Source organism: Ovis canadensis, chromosome 8 (assembly GCF_042477335.2).
Source record: "Ovis canadensis isolate MfBH-ARS-UI-01 breed Bighorn chromosome 8, ARS-UI_OviCan_v2, whole genome shotgun sequence".
Taxonomy (NCBI): Eukaryota; Metazoa; Chordata; class Mammalia; order Artiodactyla; family Bovidae; genus Ovis; species Ovis canadensis.
In genome coordinates, this window is record NC_091252.1 from 59,519,841 (window position 1) to 59,536,927 (window position 17,087).

The 17,087-nt window shown below is 37.9% G+C and overlaps 1 protein-coding gene across 1 annotated transcript in view; it reads left to right on the forward strand.

Annotated features, from left to right (window-relative positions):
• Positions 1 to 15,552, forward strand: part of RNGTT (RNA guanylyltransferase and 5'-phosphatase) — a 237,060-nt gene extending 221,508 nt beyond the window's left edge. Inside the window, exons 15-16 of the mRNA XM_069598310.1 lie at positions 11,336 to 11,459; positions 12,953 to 15,552. Of these exons, the coding sequence (XP_069454411.1) occupies positions 11,336 to 11,459; positions 12,953 to 13,110 (282 nt within the window). The 3' untranslated portion in view covers positions 13,111 to 15,552. The remainder of the gene's footprint in view (positions 1 to 11,335; positions 11,460 to 12,952) is intronic.
• Positions 15,553 to 17,087: the final 1,535 nt, after the last annotated feature.

A 17,087-nucleotide genomic window follows, 5' to 3' on the forward strand; every position in this document is an offset into this window, starting at 1 on the left:
TTTTGAGGTTGGGTGGACAGAGTATACCATCAGGACTCTGTTATTTCTTCTCACAGTCTTCCCCACTTTCATTTCACATCATTCCAGAGTTCTTTTCTGTCAGCCAGACTTTTCTGTAGTCCCTTCTTCTTTCCCAGTAATTATTTGCTGGTTTCCTTATGTTTGGAAAATACATTATAAGTGATTAAAGGGGAAAATGTGTAGTTCTCCACTGAAAATTAACTCTCCACCCCACCCCACGCCCATCCTAATTTTTAAAAAGGTTTACATTTACAAAGATTCAGATGAAATTTTCAACTCTTCTGAAACCAGCAGGACACACCTGACTTTAATAGTTTTCTTAGCTGAAATTACAGATGTTTTTCTTCAGTTTAACTTAGGAGAAAAGATTCAGATGAAATTTTCAACTCTTCTGAAACCAGCAGGACACACCTGACTTTAATAGTTTTCTTAGCTGAAATTAACAGATGTTTTTCTTCAGTTTAACTTAGGAGAAAAGATTATCTAAGGCATTTTGTGTTCAACTTCCCCTTTAGTGGTTTATTTTTGTCTTCTTCTGCCCATCTGTCTGCTAATAAAATGTAAAATAAAATATACCTGTGTTGCTAAAAAAAAAAAAAAAGAAAAAAATTCTGGACTGGGTCGCCATTTCCTTCTAATGTGCCTAAAGTGCTGACTGCAAAGTCAGGTATTCAAAAACTATTTGTTCTCTCCCTTTCTTTTCCTCATGAAGGAAAAAAATCTGTCAGTAATTTAAAAAGTAAATATCTCCGAATGAAAATAAATATCTTAGTTGCTATACTTCAGAAACTGCTGCTGCTTAGTCACTTTAGTCATGTCCAACTCTATGCCATCCTGTGGACTGCATCCTGCCAGGCTCTTCTTTCCATGGGATTCTCTAGGCAAGAGTACTAGAGTGTGTTGCCACGCCATCCTCCAGGGGATCTTCCTGACCCAGGGATCAAACCCGGGTCTCCTGCGTTTCAGGCAGATTCTTTACCACTGAGCCACCAGGGAAGCCACAAGTATACTCAAATAAAAATTAATTAAAAAAAATAGTATCTTGGGTAAGAGTATTAAATTAGTCTTGAGTGCAAGTTACCAAAGTAATGAATTTGCTTTTTCTGCTGGTTTTATAACCACCTCAAAGCATGACTGTTCACACTCATAAAAATACATTAATTCATAGAGATAGTGTGGAATGTACTTTAGTACTTGGATATTTCGGAATAAGTGTTTTATTTGATGATCTCCAAGTTTGCTATTAACTCCAAAATACTGGATTTTATGAAAGATATTTGTAGTATGTTTTAGGGGGGAAACAAAGATTTTTTTTTTTTTTTTTGCAGAAGGTGTTTAAGGACTGTGACAACTGATAAAGATAATTTATATTAACTGTTTTCAAACTTTCAACTTTTGGGTGGTTTCTGATATTTCCAATATCAGAAGCTGGAAGCTGATGAAGCAGATTTAAATAAATTCATTGTGAATGTCATTCAGAGGGTATATAGAGATACAAAATAGAACTCTAGGGTTCAGAGCAGTATATTGTCATTCTCTGTTTGTATAATGTTTGTCAATAACTCCAGGATTTCTTTCTCAAAAAAGAAATAGTTTTTGAGAAAGCATATATAAAAGCAGAGTGCAGCGTGTATGGCAAAGTTACAGTTACTGTGGTCGGAGAGTCTCAGTGAGAGTCTGCCCTGACTTGAGGTACCATCTTGTAAGAATGGAATTTTGGAAACTTCATTTGCTCAGATGGGTCCCAGTCACCACAGAGCATTATCACTAAACTAAGGAGTTATTTGTCTCCGAGCTAAAGATTCACAGGCGTAATGGGTCTGTGGACTTCGGTGCCTATTAGTGATGCTAAAGCAAATCAGGCCATTTTAAAACAAGAGTTTATTCTGGAAGATAATCAAAAGGGAAGAATGTCAGCCTGTTTTTTTACCCCCTCTCTCTTTCTCTCTAAGTGGTAAGCAGAACAGGAAGGAAATCTTTACTTATTATGGTAGCATTTTGATTTATTGCCACATGCTACATTGATCTAAGCTGGAGGACAGTTCTCATGAGGTCTCATAAAAAGGGCAGAGTTGAATAGTTGGGTTTAAAAATTTGGGGGAGAGGAAAGAGATAAAGTTATATGTAATCATCCTGCATTACTAAAGAATAAAAAATGACCATTATTGGGTCCAAATCATTAGCAAGTCCTTAGAAAGTAAATGGAGGATTCAATGAAGTAAACTGGATTTAGCATTGACATTTTAGTGACTTTCCTAACTCAAACGTAAGATCCAGTGTATTGTGAACTTTGTTAAGCATGGATATTTAATGACCGTTAACATGATTTTAAGTTAGGTGTTTACTGCCAGTAGACAGACCATTAATCAAACTCAGTCTGACAAATATACTTTACTGATTGTTTACACTGGCTGTGAGAAAGACATCTTAAAAAACAAGCACCTTCAGTTAAGTCTGTCATCATACTTATAACTATTTAGTAAGAAAAAGTGTTAGACATGCATATTGCATTTTAGTCTCCTCACATTAATGATCCAGGCAGACCTTGGAGATACTGGTGTTTGGTTCCAGACCACCTAAATAATTGCAATAAAGCAAGTCACATGAATTTTTTGGTTGCTTAATATATATAAAAGTTATGTTGACTCTAAACTATAGTCTATTAAGTGTTCAGTAGGCTTCCCTGACAGCTCAGTTGGTAAAGAATCCCCCTGCAGTGCAGGAGATGTGGGTTCGATCCCTGGATTGGGAAGATCCCCTGGAGAAGGGAAAGGCTACTCACTCCAGTATTCTGGCCTGGAGAATTCCGTGGGGTTGCAAAGAGTCAGACACGACTGAGTGACTTTCACTTTCAGTGAGTGTTCAGTAATAGCATTATGTCCAAAAACATATACATACCTTAATTTAAAAATACTTTGCTAAAAAATGCTAACCAGCATCTGACAAAACAGTGTTGCTACAAACCTTTGATTTGTTTAAAAAAAAAAAAAAGATGCAGTATCTATGAAGTGAAATAAAGCAAAGTGCAGTAAACTGAGGTATGCCAGTAGCTTGTAAAGCTTTCCTTGGTTTTGTGTCATTTTTACTATCCCAAGCATGCACTGAACCCATGATCTACTTATAAATTCTCATCATGCTTGGTACTAAACAGAGCGATATATTGTGCCATAGAGTGTGGCTCTCTGTTTAGTGAACCGTTATCATTACCTCACCTTACCTGGCAGAACTGCCTGTTCCGTGCACATGACCTTTTCCTTTGACTGGTCATGCCCATGGAAAGGTCTTCAGTCCAATAATGGCTTCTCATTTGGTCGAGAAATCAGACAAAAGCTTTGCAGCTGTGAAGTACAGCCCATTTTAAAATTAACCTATTGTAAATTCTTAATGATTGAGAAATTCTGCAATTTGCTATGATTTGTGGTTCGTGCTCACGCAACCAGAATAGCAAACAGCAGAGACTGATGCAGGTCAACATGGCGGGCGTTTAGAAAGTGTAGAAAAAGGAAACTTGATAGACATCGTGACTGGTTCAAACCAGCATGTTATGTTCTCCTGCCCTTCGTCTGTCACACATCACTTTGCCTCCCACCCACAGGCTTTCCCAAGTGGAATGTAATCCTTGGAAATGACTACTTAAATTACAGTTTATTACACAAGAAGTAAAATCTCTCTCAAGTATAGTCTACCTTTGCCTCCTGTAATACATTTTCAACCTGGAGGCTAGATTCTTAGGGGAAAGGAAATCACAGGTTTTTGACTGACAGAGGCCAAGAATTTGAATTTCAATACAATTTGTATCCTTATACAAGTTACTTAAATACTCTGAAACCTCATTAGATTCATGTTCAGATTGTAAAACCTAATCAGTTCAGTTGTTCAGTCGTGTACGACTCTTTGCGACCCCATGAATTGCAGCACACCAAGCTTCCCTGTCCATCACTATCTCCCAGAGCTTGTTCAAACTCATGTCCATCGAGTCGGTGATGCCATCAAACCATCTCATTCTCTGCCGTCTGTTTCTCCTCCTGCCTTCAGTCTTTCCCAGCATCAGGGTCTTTTCCAGTTAGTCAGCGCTTTGCATCAGGTGGCCAATGTATTGGAACTTCAACTTCAGCATCAGTTCTTCCAATGAATATTCAGGACTAATTTCCTTTAGGATGGACTGGTTGGATCTCCTTGCAGTCCACGGGACTCTCAAGAGTCTTCTCCAGCACCACAGTTCAGTAGCATCACTTCTTCGGCACTCAGATTTCTTTATGGTCCAGCTCTCACATCCATACATGACTTACTGGAAAAACCATAGCTTTGACTATATATACCTTTGTTGGTAAAGTAATGTCTCTGCTTTTTAATATGCTGTCTAGGTTGGTCATAGCTTTTCTTCCAGGGAGCAAGCGTCTTTTGATTTTATGGCTGCAGTCACCATCTGCAGTGATTTTGGAGCCCAAGAAAATAAAGTCTGTCACTGTTTCTACTGTTTTCCCATCTGTTTGCCATGAAGTGATGGGGCAGGATGCCATGATCTTCGTTTTTTGAATGTTGAGTTTTAAGCCAGCTTTTTTGCTCTTCTTTCACTTTAATCAAGAGCTCTTTAGTTCCTCTTTGCTTTCTGCCATAAGGGTTATGTCATCTGCATATCTGAGCTTATTGATAATTCTCCCTGCAGTCTTGATTCCAGCTTGTTCTTCATCCAGTCCAGCATTTCACATGATGTTCTCTGCATATAAGTTAAATAAGCAGGGTGACAATATATAGCCCTGACATATTCCTTTCCCAGTTTGGAACCAGTCTGTTTTTCCATGTCTGGTTCTAACTGTTGCTTCTTGACTTACATACAGATTTCTCAGGAGGCAGGTCAGGTGGTCTGGTATTCTCATCTCTTGAAGAATTTTACACAGTTTGTTGTGATCCACACAGTCAAGAGCTTTAGTGTAGTCAGTGAAACAGAAGTAGATGTTTTTCTAGAACTCTCTTGCTTTTTCTGTGATCCAGCAGATGTTGGTAATTTGATCTCTGGTTCCTCTGCCTTTTCTGGATCCAGCTTGAATATCTGAAAGTTCTCAGTTCACAGACTGTTGAAGCCTCATTTGGAGAATTTTGAGCATTACTTTGCTACCATGTGAGATGAGTGCAATTGTGTGGTAGTTTGAACATTCTTCGCCATTGCCTTTCTTTGGGATTGGGATGAAAACCTAACAGGAGTAAAAACCTTTGAGATTGGAATAAAACCTAATAGGGATGCAATGTTTCTCTGCTTCTTACTGACTGTGAGTCTCTTAATCAAATTGCTTAACTCCTCTCTGCCTCTGCTTCCCTATCTTTAAAAACAGGGGTGATACTTCCTAGAGTTGTTGTGAGGGTTAAATAAATGAATCCATGTAAAGCACTTAGAAAGTACCCTGCACCTAGTAAGTATACAGTAATTATTAACCATGGTGGTGGACAGATATTAAGCAAGTAATCAGATAATGATAAACAAGGTAGAGGAAAAGTTGTGGGATGCTCTAAGATAATTTATGAGAGCTAGAAAGATGAACAGGGGCAGTGTCATTTAGTGCTCTGTAATGGGAAGCCCCTGATAGGGGGATGACATAATTCGATTTAGTTCTTTTTTTATTGACATTTTTTTCTCCATTAAAAACAATCTCATGTTTACCATCTTTTATGAAACAGTTTATTTTAGGAATTTTTCATGAAGAATTATGAAAGTTAAGCATGCATTATGTAGAAAGTTTGGACAATACAGCAAAGCACAGAGAAGAAAATAAGCCATTCCTAACTACTAATAATCACTATTAACCTGCTGTTTTATCTGCCCAGTTATTTTATATGAAGATTTATTGTATTTTGAATAGTAACTGTAACTAACTCTAATTTTATAAATAGGTAGTAATCTGTAGTTTAGTGGTGATTTCATACCCTGTACTTGTCTGCTGTGGGATAAATAAGACTGAGTTCTAGCTGCTTTCTTTTTATTGGCTACTTTCATTAGCTGAACTCCAGATTGGAGGGCTTGAAGACCCTGCTATTCATGAGAGAGACTTCTGTTACTGTGTTTCTAACTTGGCAAATGTGAGGTGTGTTATTTACCCAGTGGTTCTTCATTATAAAAGTACAAACACAAATTGATTTTAATGGAGGAACTTTTTTTTTTTAAGTGGTTAAGTGTAGCATATTTTTAGGGAGGGTAACTTGTCAAGAGTTTTATTTCCTCTGATAGATGGATGCACTTTCTAAAAGCAATATATCCAGGCCCTACTATAAGACAGTAGTTCTAAAAGATTGTCTAATGATTCAGATTTAAGCTGATTGTCTTGTTCTGACATCACAAGGAAAACTTTTATAATTCCATTTTTATTTCTTTGCTGTTTTATTTTCTCTGCCTTCATTCATAAGTATTAGATACCAAAGTTGCATACATGGAAATAAGATCTTTGATTTCATCTCCTTGAAATATGTTTTAAAAATTCACCTTCTGTCACACTACAGCGTTAGAGCTTGAGTAGAATTTTAAGTGCAGAAAAGAAACAGTGGTCAACTTAGATTAGCTCCAGATAGCAGTTCACAAAAGATGGGGTGGAAACGTCTAAGTATGAACATATATTCATATTCATATTATTCACTCTAATATGAATATCTCACTGTTACTCTTTTTCTCTCTCACACTCACTCCTCTTTTCCCCCTCCCTCTCTTTTTCTCAGTAATTTTAAATTCTGACCAAAGCAAGTGGTGTGTGTTAATACTTTTTTAGCATAGTCTGGACTATTGAAAAGTAAATTTTTTCTTATAAAATCCTGGTAGAGGATGACTTTAGAGCTGACTGATTCATGGCTGACTCTAGAGCTGAGGCAGAGAAAATAAAAAATGAGACTGGAGTGGTATCTTGTGTTGCCAGGGACTAAACGGTAAAACTACGTAAGTAAGTAAAAGTGGAAGCAAGTTAAAAGGACACAGCAGCCAACTTGACAGAGTTCCCAGTGGCCAAAACCAGAACAGTTTGAGCAAGAAAATGAAGTGAAAATAGTTCATGATATGCCAAAGAATAAAATAAATATCCATGAGTTCTTACCGATACAAATAAGCAAATAAATAAATGAGGGAGAAGAGCAAATCTTCCTTACAGAAGACATCCAGATAATAAGTGTATAAGGAATGGAGAAAGTGAAAGATTCCGTTAGAATACCACAGTAATAATTGCCATAGGCATGATTCATGGATGAATGCTACAATTAATGAGTGAAACTTTTAAGAAAAAAAGGGATATTTGTATAGCCTCAAAGTCTCTCTCCTAGGAAATGTATTGATTTCTGTGATACTTCTAATAAGTGTCCACATATTCTTAGATGATACCCTTCCTTCAAGCAAGTGGCTGAATTCCCTTATCTTTGATCAGGGCTAGACACAGTGCCTCATAACTAATAGAGTATGCTAGCTTTACAGTAAAGAAACCTGGCTGGTACCTTCTTCACCAAGGGATCAGGACCAGTAAGGAATCATGTTGTAACCCCATGGACTATGGCCCACCAGACTCCTCCATCCATGGAATTTTCCAGGCAAAGAATACTAGAGAGGGTTGCTATTTCCTACTCCAGGGGAGCTTCCCAACCCAGGTATCGAACCTGCATCTCTTGCATCTCCTGTGTTGGCAGGCGGGAGCCTCTTGGGAAGCCTAAGATCTTATCTATCCCATAGATATTATGTAATGAGAAGGGTACGTCGTCTCTGGCATTTTTCCCCAAAATTTATAACCTCAGTCTGATCATGAGAAAACATCAGAAACTCACAGACTGAGGAACATTCTACAAAATATCTGACTAGCAGTCTTCAAGTGTGTCAAGAAAGGTCTGAGAAGCTGTCACAGGTCAGAAGAGACTACGTAGACATGACAACTAAGTGCAGTGCAGTTTCCTGGACTGGATCCTGGAGCAGATAAAGACATTAGTGGAAAAGCTGATGAAGTCTGAATCAGGTTTAGCTGATTGTGTTGTATCATTGTTAACCTCTCAGAGTTGATAACTGTCCTGTGATATACAAAACATAAACTTTAGAAGAAGCAGGGTGATGGGAATCCTGGAACTCTTGATACAATCTTTACAACTTTTCTGTAGATCTAAAATTATTTCAGAATTAAAAGTTAAAACCCAGCTTACTGGTGTCTTCCCAATCTAAGGATATTTGCTATTTTGTAGTATCTCTAAAGCAAATTAGTTCAGAGAAATCCCTCTCCCCTTTGTAGTCTCTCTAGAAAAACTAACAAAACAGCTCTTAATAACAAAACAGCTCTCATAGAGCAGGGACAGTAAATTTTAAAGGCTTGCGCTCCACTGTTAGAGACAGAAACTCATCTGCCTGCTCTGTACAGGTTGGTTCAGCCAACATCGATGGTTTGCCTTTTGTGACCTGATGCCATGGCCAGCATTTAGGTTACAAAAAGTATTCTATTAAAAAAGAGGTGTAATTTACATGTAATACAATGCATAAATTTTGCTAAACAATTTGATGAGTTTTGAAAAAATATATTCATCTGTGTAACAACTACCCTAATGATGCTCTAGAACATCTGCAACACACTTAAAATTTCCTACATGCTACTGTTATGCTGTCAGTCCCCTTACCACTTGGATCTGTACTCCAGGCAACCATTATTCTTACTTATATCAGTTTAGATTTGTTTTGTCTGTTCTTGAAATTTGTATAAAGGAGTCACACAGTATATATTCCTTTGTGTCAGGCTCTTTTTGCTCAGCATAATGTTTTTGAGATTAAACTATGTTGCATAAACCATTCTTTAAAAAAAGAAAAAAATACAGAGAACAACAGCTGTGGTTCTGTCTTCTTCTGTCTTGGGCCCTTTGTTCCATTGACCTGCTAATCTGAAATTTTCAGAGGTACTAGATCTGGTTTCATCTGACTATCTCTTAACACCAGATTATTGGTAGATTTAAATGGTATCAGAAGTGTGGTACTCAATAAGATGGACAAGAAGAAAGGAAAAAAAATTATTTTCTTCAGTATAAAATACACTGTATTTTCTCCCCCCACAAAAAAACCCCAATAAATCTCATTAATCCAATGTAATTATGGGTACAGATGTGAAATCTTGATTTATAAATATTTTATTCTTATTACTTTGCAACCTCTCATTAACTCAAAACAGGATAGCAGAGCTGATTATAAAAGGCCTAACCAGATCCTGTTTTAGTAAATAATAATGTGTGATTGGCTGAGGATGATTATTGTCATAGTAACCAATTAGAATTTAGATACTAAAACTAAACTCCGTCCCTGTATGCCAGTCATTCTTTTGATCTGACCATTAGTGAAAACTGTCTTTGTACACATATGGGATGCATTACATTTATCAGTTAGATATATTTTATTACCTGACCAAATGAGGACAGTGTGACTATTTTGGGAATATTATTGGTGTGGTGAATGAACAACAATGTACTGTTTTTGAACTTGGAAATACATTTAGGTTGGCATAGTGGCAGGTGCCTGCATTTTCTGGAAAGCCCTGTTTCCCAGAGTGTTAATGTGGACAGATACAAACAGATACTTAATAATGCAGCCCAATGGCTATAGTCGGACTGAACAACACATAATTTATAGCAAATCTGATACTAGGAACACAAGAATGATAAGCTATTTGATAAAGATGTACTGTGATCAGTAGTGAGTAAAAGTACAGACTGCACATTGATAACAAGCCATACTTGTAAATGTGTATGATATAATTTTCTTGACAAGTGCTTTCAAAGTGTATCTTTTCATGTCATCTTGGTTTCTTTAGTGAATTTGCTTAGCTTGTTTTTTTTTAAAGTTTACAAGTAATGTTTCATTTCCTGACTTTATATTCAATTAAGAATTTTACTGGTGGGCTACTGTGTGTTGGACACTCATTTATTATTGCTCCAGTGTCCCGGTGCCTTAGAAACTCCATTGCCCACTTAAGAAATTAGAAAATGAAGAATCTGAGAGGTTTAGCAACCTACCTGTTAGGCCCTGCTTCTGGTGTAATGTACGTGGTTCCTATACCTGAGTAAATAGCCTACATTGGATATAGATCATGTATCAAAAATGAAAGGAGGTAGATCCCTCAGAAGGGAGGGAGGGGAGTTGAGATTAGAATAATGAATATTTGAGAATGAATTATCAAGTTTACTAAGTAGAACATCATTTTCTTGGCTAGGTCTGGCTCCAGCACATTGAAATGTGTTGGTCCTGTCAGATTTGTTGAAAATGCAAGTAGTCCAATCAGCTGTAATACTGAAGAAGGGAGAAGGACTACAATTTGGAAGTTTTTATGAAAACATGCGCTGCCTGTTCTGTGAATTGACAGCATCTTTTAAAAATTTGCTTCCCTTTATATTCCTAGGTGGTAATGAATACGTGAGTAGAAAAAGGAGAGCGTTTCAAATAATGCTAATGAAGTTAACTGATTGCAATCTTCCATATTGTGAGGAAAAGTTGTTAGCTGTGAAAGATGAGGACAGAATTAAAATATTACTATGACTGGCATTTGATTTGAAAACTGCAAAGATAAGCTTAGATTCCTATTTATGAAAACCATCCTCACAGCCCGATGAAATATCTTTTAAAAGGTTCTACAGTTGCCATGGATACTTGTTAGCTTTGATAGAGTAAGTTGTAATCCATATTCAATCATCTGAGGTGAAGTAGCCAAAAAAATCCACCACCTAATATCAAAACCAGCTTCATCTCTGAATCCATACCATTTTGGAGATGAAAAGGGTAAATAAACAGCCTAAAGATGAGCTGTTTGGTTAATTATCACTGCTTAAAAAGCAAAATATTTAGGATGCACATTGCCTGAATCAGATCCTAATGTCTGCTCTCTTGTGTGCAACTTTTTATCTTAACCAGTAAAGGGGATTTCTTAGGTTCTGACGTAAGAATTTAGATGGCAGGACCTTTCTGAAAGTTTTTGGAACCTTTGCAGATACTCAGTTCCTGAAAGCCAGAGGGACACAGATGGTATTGGAGGCACTGGTCCCTATGGTAACATATTTGCCTCTGGCTCAGGAGTGGCTGGTTTCCTCATAGCTTCCTTTAACTGCTATATATTGGCAGCCATTTTCACTCCTATTTATAAGATGTCAGATTAATCAGCAAGTGTGCAGGGGAGTGAGTACCGCATCCTTGGGCTTGATTAGACGCTTCAGATGACAAAGAGCTCCATGTGACGGGCCACTGAGGTGTTTTTGGCATCCCCTCATGCATCTGTCACGTAATGGAGGCAAGAGCCTGTCAAATGACTTAAATATTTTCCTCAATTCTCTTTTAAAACAGGTGACAAAAGAGCTAAAACAGTATGACAACAAAATTATAGAATGCAAATTCGAGAACAACAGCTGGGTCTTTATGAGACAGAGAACAGATAAAAGTTTTCCTAATGCCTACAACACTGCCATGGGTGAGTATGACAGCCTCCCAGTGGATGGTACATGAAACCCCCCAAAAGAGATAAGGTGTTAGAACGAACCTCTTTCGTGGTTCAGCTCAGAGGGGAGAAGACCATCCAGACCAAAGAGGGCTTGTGGCAGGTCTGTACCCTGTGACTCCAGTCCTCTTTCAACCTGTGGGCTCCTGCCAGGCGCCCAGGGGAGCAGTTTAAAGGGCAAGAAGGTGAGCTGTGGACAAGATGAATTTGTTGAACAACAACCACAACAAAAACCACGGTAATTGCAGATCTGTTCAAAACGCTAAAAACCGTCGTTTGCCAGATGGTAAAAGACAGAATTAGCAGGGGAAAATGTAATTTCCAGCTCCTAAAATAGCTTTACAAACAATGGAGAACAAAGTCAATGAAAAGCTTAAAAAAAAAATGTAAAATTTGGTATGCTATCTTCAGGATGTGCTCTGGATACAGTATGATTGCTTTGGGAATTCAGAGTAGTAAGCTAGTTTCATGAGGAGCAGCATGCATTATTTTTATAAGGTAAACTACTACTTCAGGCAACTCTGGATTGAGCTTTTAGTGGAATTGGAAAAAAACAACAAACCAAGATTAAAGGTTAATGGGATTGTGAACTTTAAGAGTGCTCAGTCAGTGAAGGTGCTGATGGTTGTATGGTAAGCTTAAGAGATAATAAAGAAATTGCCAGTTTGAGTTTTACAGCTTAGAAGTTACTTTTATACATTCAAAAGATTCTTGTTAGAACTATTTGTGTTCAGACAGTATGAGTTAATTTCAAAAAAGAGGAGTAATTAAGCCCATGTCTTTTTTTCTAAAACCAAGTAGATAAATACAGTTTTGATCACATAAGAAAAGGTGCTTTATTTAATAGTCATTTTGTTATAATACCTTACTTCAAACAAGCTACTAAAATAAAGAAAAATATGCTTTCCCGGCTACAACAAAGCCTTAGTGTGCCGTGTTACACACGTGACAGTGTGCACTTCTCTCTGAGAGAGAGAAAGGTTGAAGGACACAGGGTGTGTTTTCTTTAGAAACTGTATGAACATGGACTGTAGTGTGATGCACTGCGTGAGATCAATATGCAATACAAACTGTTTGGAAGGATCGAAAACTGTGGTGAAGACAGGTTAAACCCAAATACGTAAACATTTTGTTCTAGAATTAATAGTAAAGTGTAACCACCAGAGGGACTTCCCTGGGGATCCAGTGCTTCCAACGCAGGGGACAGGGGATAGATCCCTGGGCTGGGAACTAAGATCACACAAGCCACATGGCTCTGCCAAAAAAGGAAAAGCCACCAGCAATGCACTCATTTCAGGGGTTGGGGAGAGAGGAGCACAGTTTAATTCGCAGCAAGTCACCCACGTCGGCAAGATGGAACGTTCTAGCCTGTTGGGATGGAAACCTCTCCCGTCCTCATCTCCGTGGGGCAAGTCAGCTCCCTTCATGAACCCTCACACGAGACACGTGTCTCCCTTTTTCCACAGCTGTGTGCAATAGTATCTCCAACCCTGTCACCAAGGAGATGCTCTTCGAGTTCATTGACAGATGTGCAGCAGCTTCTCAAGGACAGAAGCGAAAGCATCATCCAGACCCAGACACAGAGCTCATGCCTCCACCACCTCCCAAAAGACCTTTGACCTAAGGACCTGCCTCTGACTTCAGGACTGAGAGGAAAGATGAGTGAGAAAAAATGCTGTTGTCCCATTTTTTGCAACCAGAGAAATTTAAAAAAAAAAGAGTGTGGCTTGATGTTGATACACATTTGACTTAAAAAAAAAAAAGTATTGTAGCCAGTCTGTAAATATTTGATGTTTTTGTTTCCTCAGTGCTACAGTACATCATGGACTTAAACATTTTATTTATATCTGATAAACTCAGCCTTACCTTGTGGAATCTGAAGACTGAAATATCTAAAGGTTTAAATGAGATCAAAATCAATGAAAAAGAGGCCTTGTTTATATATGGATAACTTTTGCTTTAATTTATAAAGTTAGCAATCTGGAACTGTGAGTGCATAGAACATTGTCTTTTTTAGAGGTTATATTTCAACTATGATAGATTTTCCTTTTAAAACATTTAGGCAGTGGCATTAAACATTCTTGCTATTATTTATCATGGATTTCCTACATCTCTGAAATTCTTGTATTCAAAACCAAATGACAAGGTTGTTAAATATTGTACTGTATTAAACAACTTGGTCTGGTTTCTATCATTCTAAGAATTGTTTTGGAACTGTAAAAGTAAAAAAGTAAAGCTCCATTTTGTGAATGTCATTCTTTCTAAAGGAAGTATATCGAGTCTGTTATTTGAATTACAGTATCAGACAGATATCCAGTCTGTCCACTCTGGCAGTGGTCTTGAGTCACTTCATAAAACATAGAGATACACCACCCAGTCCTATGTGTGTTGTTCTTCTGGGAGACTTTTTTTTTTATGCCAGGGCTACTTCTCCCTTACCTCAGTGGTATCGGCACATTGTAAATTACATTAAAACACACAACTCACTGTAATGATGGGAGTGATATCAGATATATACACAATGTTGTATTAGTTCCTTTACACAAAACCACAAAGGAAATGCCAGCTGACTCCTTTGATTAGAAGGTGATATCAGTGAAAGAGAACGCTGTCACTGGAAAATGCTCTCCCACTGCTAGATAAATGCAGAGGCAAAGACTAGACATCTGTAGGAACTAAACATGAAGGAAGCCAAGACATTTATTTTCAAAGCCAGAATTTTCTCTCATCTTCTATTCTGGGAATGCTATTTCGGTTGTACATCTGAATTTTAACACATTTACTGATAGATAATGGATTTAAAGAGTGGCTAATTCGTCACATGCCATTGTTGAGAAACTGTGTTCTGATTGGTTTGTCAAGGAACTCTTGAGAATTAGCTTACTAGAGGCCAATGTATTTATTTTTAGGGTACAGGTTTTAAGTGTGTGGATTTAAAACAATTTTCCTAATCTGAACTTTATGTATGTAAGTGCATATATATGTGAGTGTAGGCAGCAGTGTACATTCTCCTGCTGAGACAGTGAGACTTGAAAATCCAAACGAGTCACCTCGTAGATTGAATATCTGGTAGGATTTCTATATGAAACAGCACAGATTAACCAAAAGTGTATTTCTATTCATTCGCGTTTTAATGTTTTTAAACAAAGTTTTCCCCTGCAATGCTTTTCTGTATTAAATACTAGAGTCATGCTTGGGCTTCTCCCTTTATTGTTCCCAAGTTATGTAATATGAATTTATTCAAAATGCCATTTTAGTGTTTCTTTCCTAGAGTACTTTTGTGTGTTTGAGTGCTACAGGAATAAAAACATCTGATTGCTACTGCAACTATTGAAAGGTGAAAATTGGTCAAGATTTCATGGTGTCTTGTACAAAATGGATCTGAAAAGCCTATGCAACTCCTGATAGTCTGACATCTGCTTCACCAGGATTAGTGGCTCTTTTCACACAGTGTGATGCTTTCTTCCAAGCTCATGTAAAGGCAGAAGCCTTTTGCTGATGAGAGAGCAAGTCTTTGTCAGCGATCTTTAATGGAGTTAAAATGTTTATGGTAATTGTAACCTTTTAAATGAGTTACGTGAAAAGAGCATCTCATCTTCAGTACACCCAGATATTTTCTCTTTGCCTTTGTGCATTTTCCAGGACTTAATTTTCTTAACTTATCTTTCCCTTTCAGTTGTAGTGATATATAGGAAGTAGATCCCATTTAGCCCCTGAACACATTACCATCCATAGTGTCATAAAAAGTCATCCAGAAAATAATGGGGGTGGAAGTCTGGAGGCACGATTTGGAACGTCATGAAGGAAATGCTTCCTGTCTCAGCCCACTTCCTAATAACTGTTTTCTGACACTGAAGTTTTGTAGACAAGAATAGGAAAACTTTACTTTCCTTTGTTATCACAGATAAAAGATTTTGCTTTGTGTTTGGAAAAGATGTGGAAGACTCGACTGCCTGGCTGGTTACATTTGCTTTCCGTGAAATGCTCAGAAAATGTCAGGACATTCCTTCTCTAATTGTGTATCAGTGCATATTGTAATAAAACTACTGATTTCAAATAACAGAAAGTGTATCTGCTTTGTTTTACTGGTGATGCTTTTGTGTCCCTTTTATTGCTTTTATCAGATCCTCTCAACCAGGCCCCTCAACATCCACCTAGTTTTGTTGCATTCTGGAGATTAGCATAAAAACTTGCCTCTATTTTTCTTTCTGAGAAACCATGAAACTTGAAAATTATGCATCAAATGCTTCCAGGTAGGAAAAACTAATGTGTTAGAGAAAATCTTGGGCTAGACCCAGAGACCAAGTCTAGGCTCTGCCTCCTGTTGGATTTCTATCCACTCTAGGACTTGTTTCTCCCCATCTATCAAGTGCCAAGATTGGGCCAGATAATCAAAAAGAATCTTCTCAAGTCTAACGTGATTCTTGTGTAAAAGCCAGTGTTTTGTGAATATCCTATATTCACGATAATAGCCATATCACCCTTGTGGAATATTCACCAAACCCCAAACAGAACCACTTTGTTCAAGGAGATACCATCTCAACTTCATTTTGCATTTGAGAAAGCTTTGACCCAAGGTTACATAGCTAGTGAGTTGTAAGCTGAGAACCAAACATAGGTCTTTCACCTCCTTCACCTAATTTGTTGTTTAGTCGCTCAGTGGTGTCCAACTCTTTGCAACCCCATGGATTGCAGCACACCAGGCTCTGCTGGCCTGATTGATGGTGTAGTAAGTACTCGCCGAAAGGCTCTGGTACAGCTCTTGTGGGGAGGGCTGCTTTCATGCCAGGGTCCCAAACTGTTTCAGTTGTTTCTTCAATGCTAACAGCTAATAGGTGAGCACCTATTGTGAGCACCTCTCTCCAAAGTAAGATGAAGTTGGGAGCAGGAAAGTAAATATATTTTTAGGAACTTACTAAGTCACATTTAAATTAAACAGTGTTTAAATGTGAGTGACACAGAGGCCATGAAAAGGAGTTTAATAATCCTCATTAAGATGCTTAATTCCAAAGATGCAATTAAGAGGAAATAAATGATTAAGTCACACACCGGGCCAGTGTTTTCTGACTGTCACATAGTTTGCTGTCAGCTCTGACACTTTGGCAGGTCACTATCAGCCTTGGTCAACCCAGATGTGCCAGTCCTCTCCCCAGACTTGGCTGTCAGGTGACCGCTGGGCCTTCCAGGCTTCTAAGACAACTTCACATTTCAAAAAAAATCACTGCACAGATCTGGCGTTGCCAACTGTTTCGCCATGAAAGGATGTTTACAAAAAGCTGTTGCCGTTATTTCATAAAGTAAAGGGAATCTTAATTCCCAAAAAAGGAGGTAAGACATAAGTTCAAAGAAAAGACATGTAATTATATAGAACAGAGTTTGTTTTATGGACATCTCACCACACTGTCCATTGCCTCTACATTTAACCCCAAACTGGTGAAAACTTTTTGCATCAGTGAAATTCCAGGCAGGGGCTTGTAAGTGCAGGGGAAAAAGCTGTCCCAGTTCCATAGCTGAAGGTCATTTTCATAGTAACTACCATCCACTTACATCATCATGATTGATTACATTGTGCTCTTGTGATCTAAGCTGCATAGGTGAACA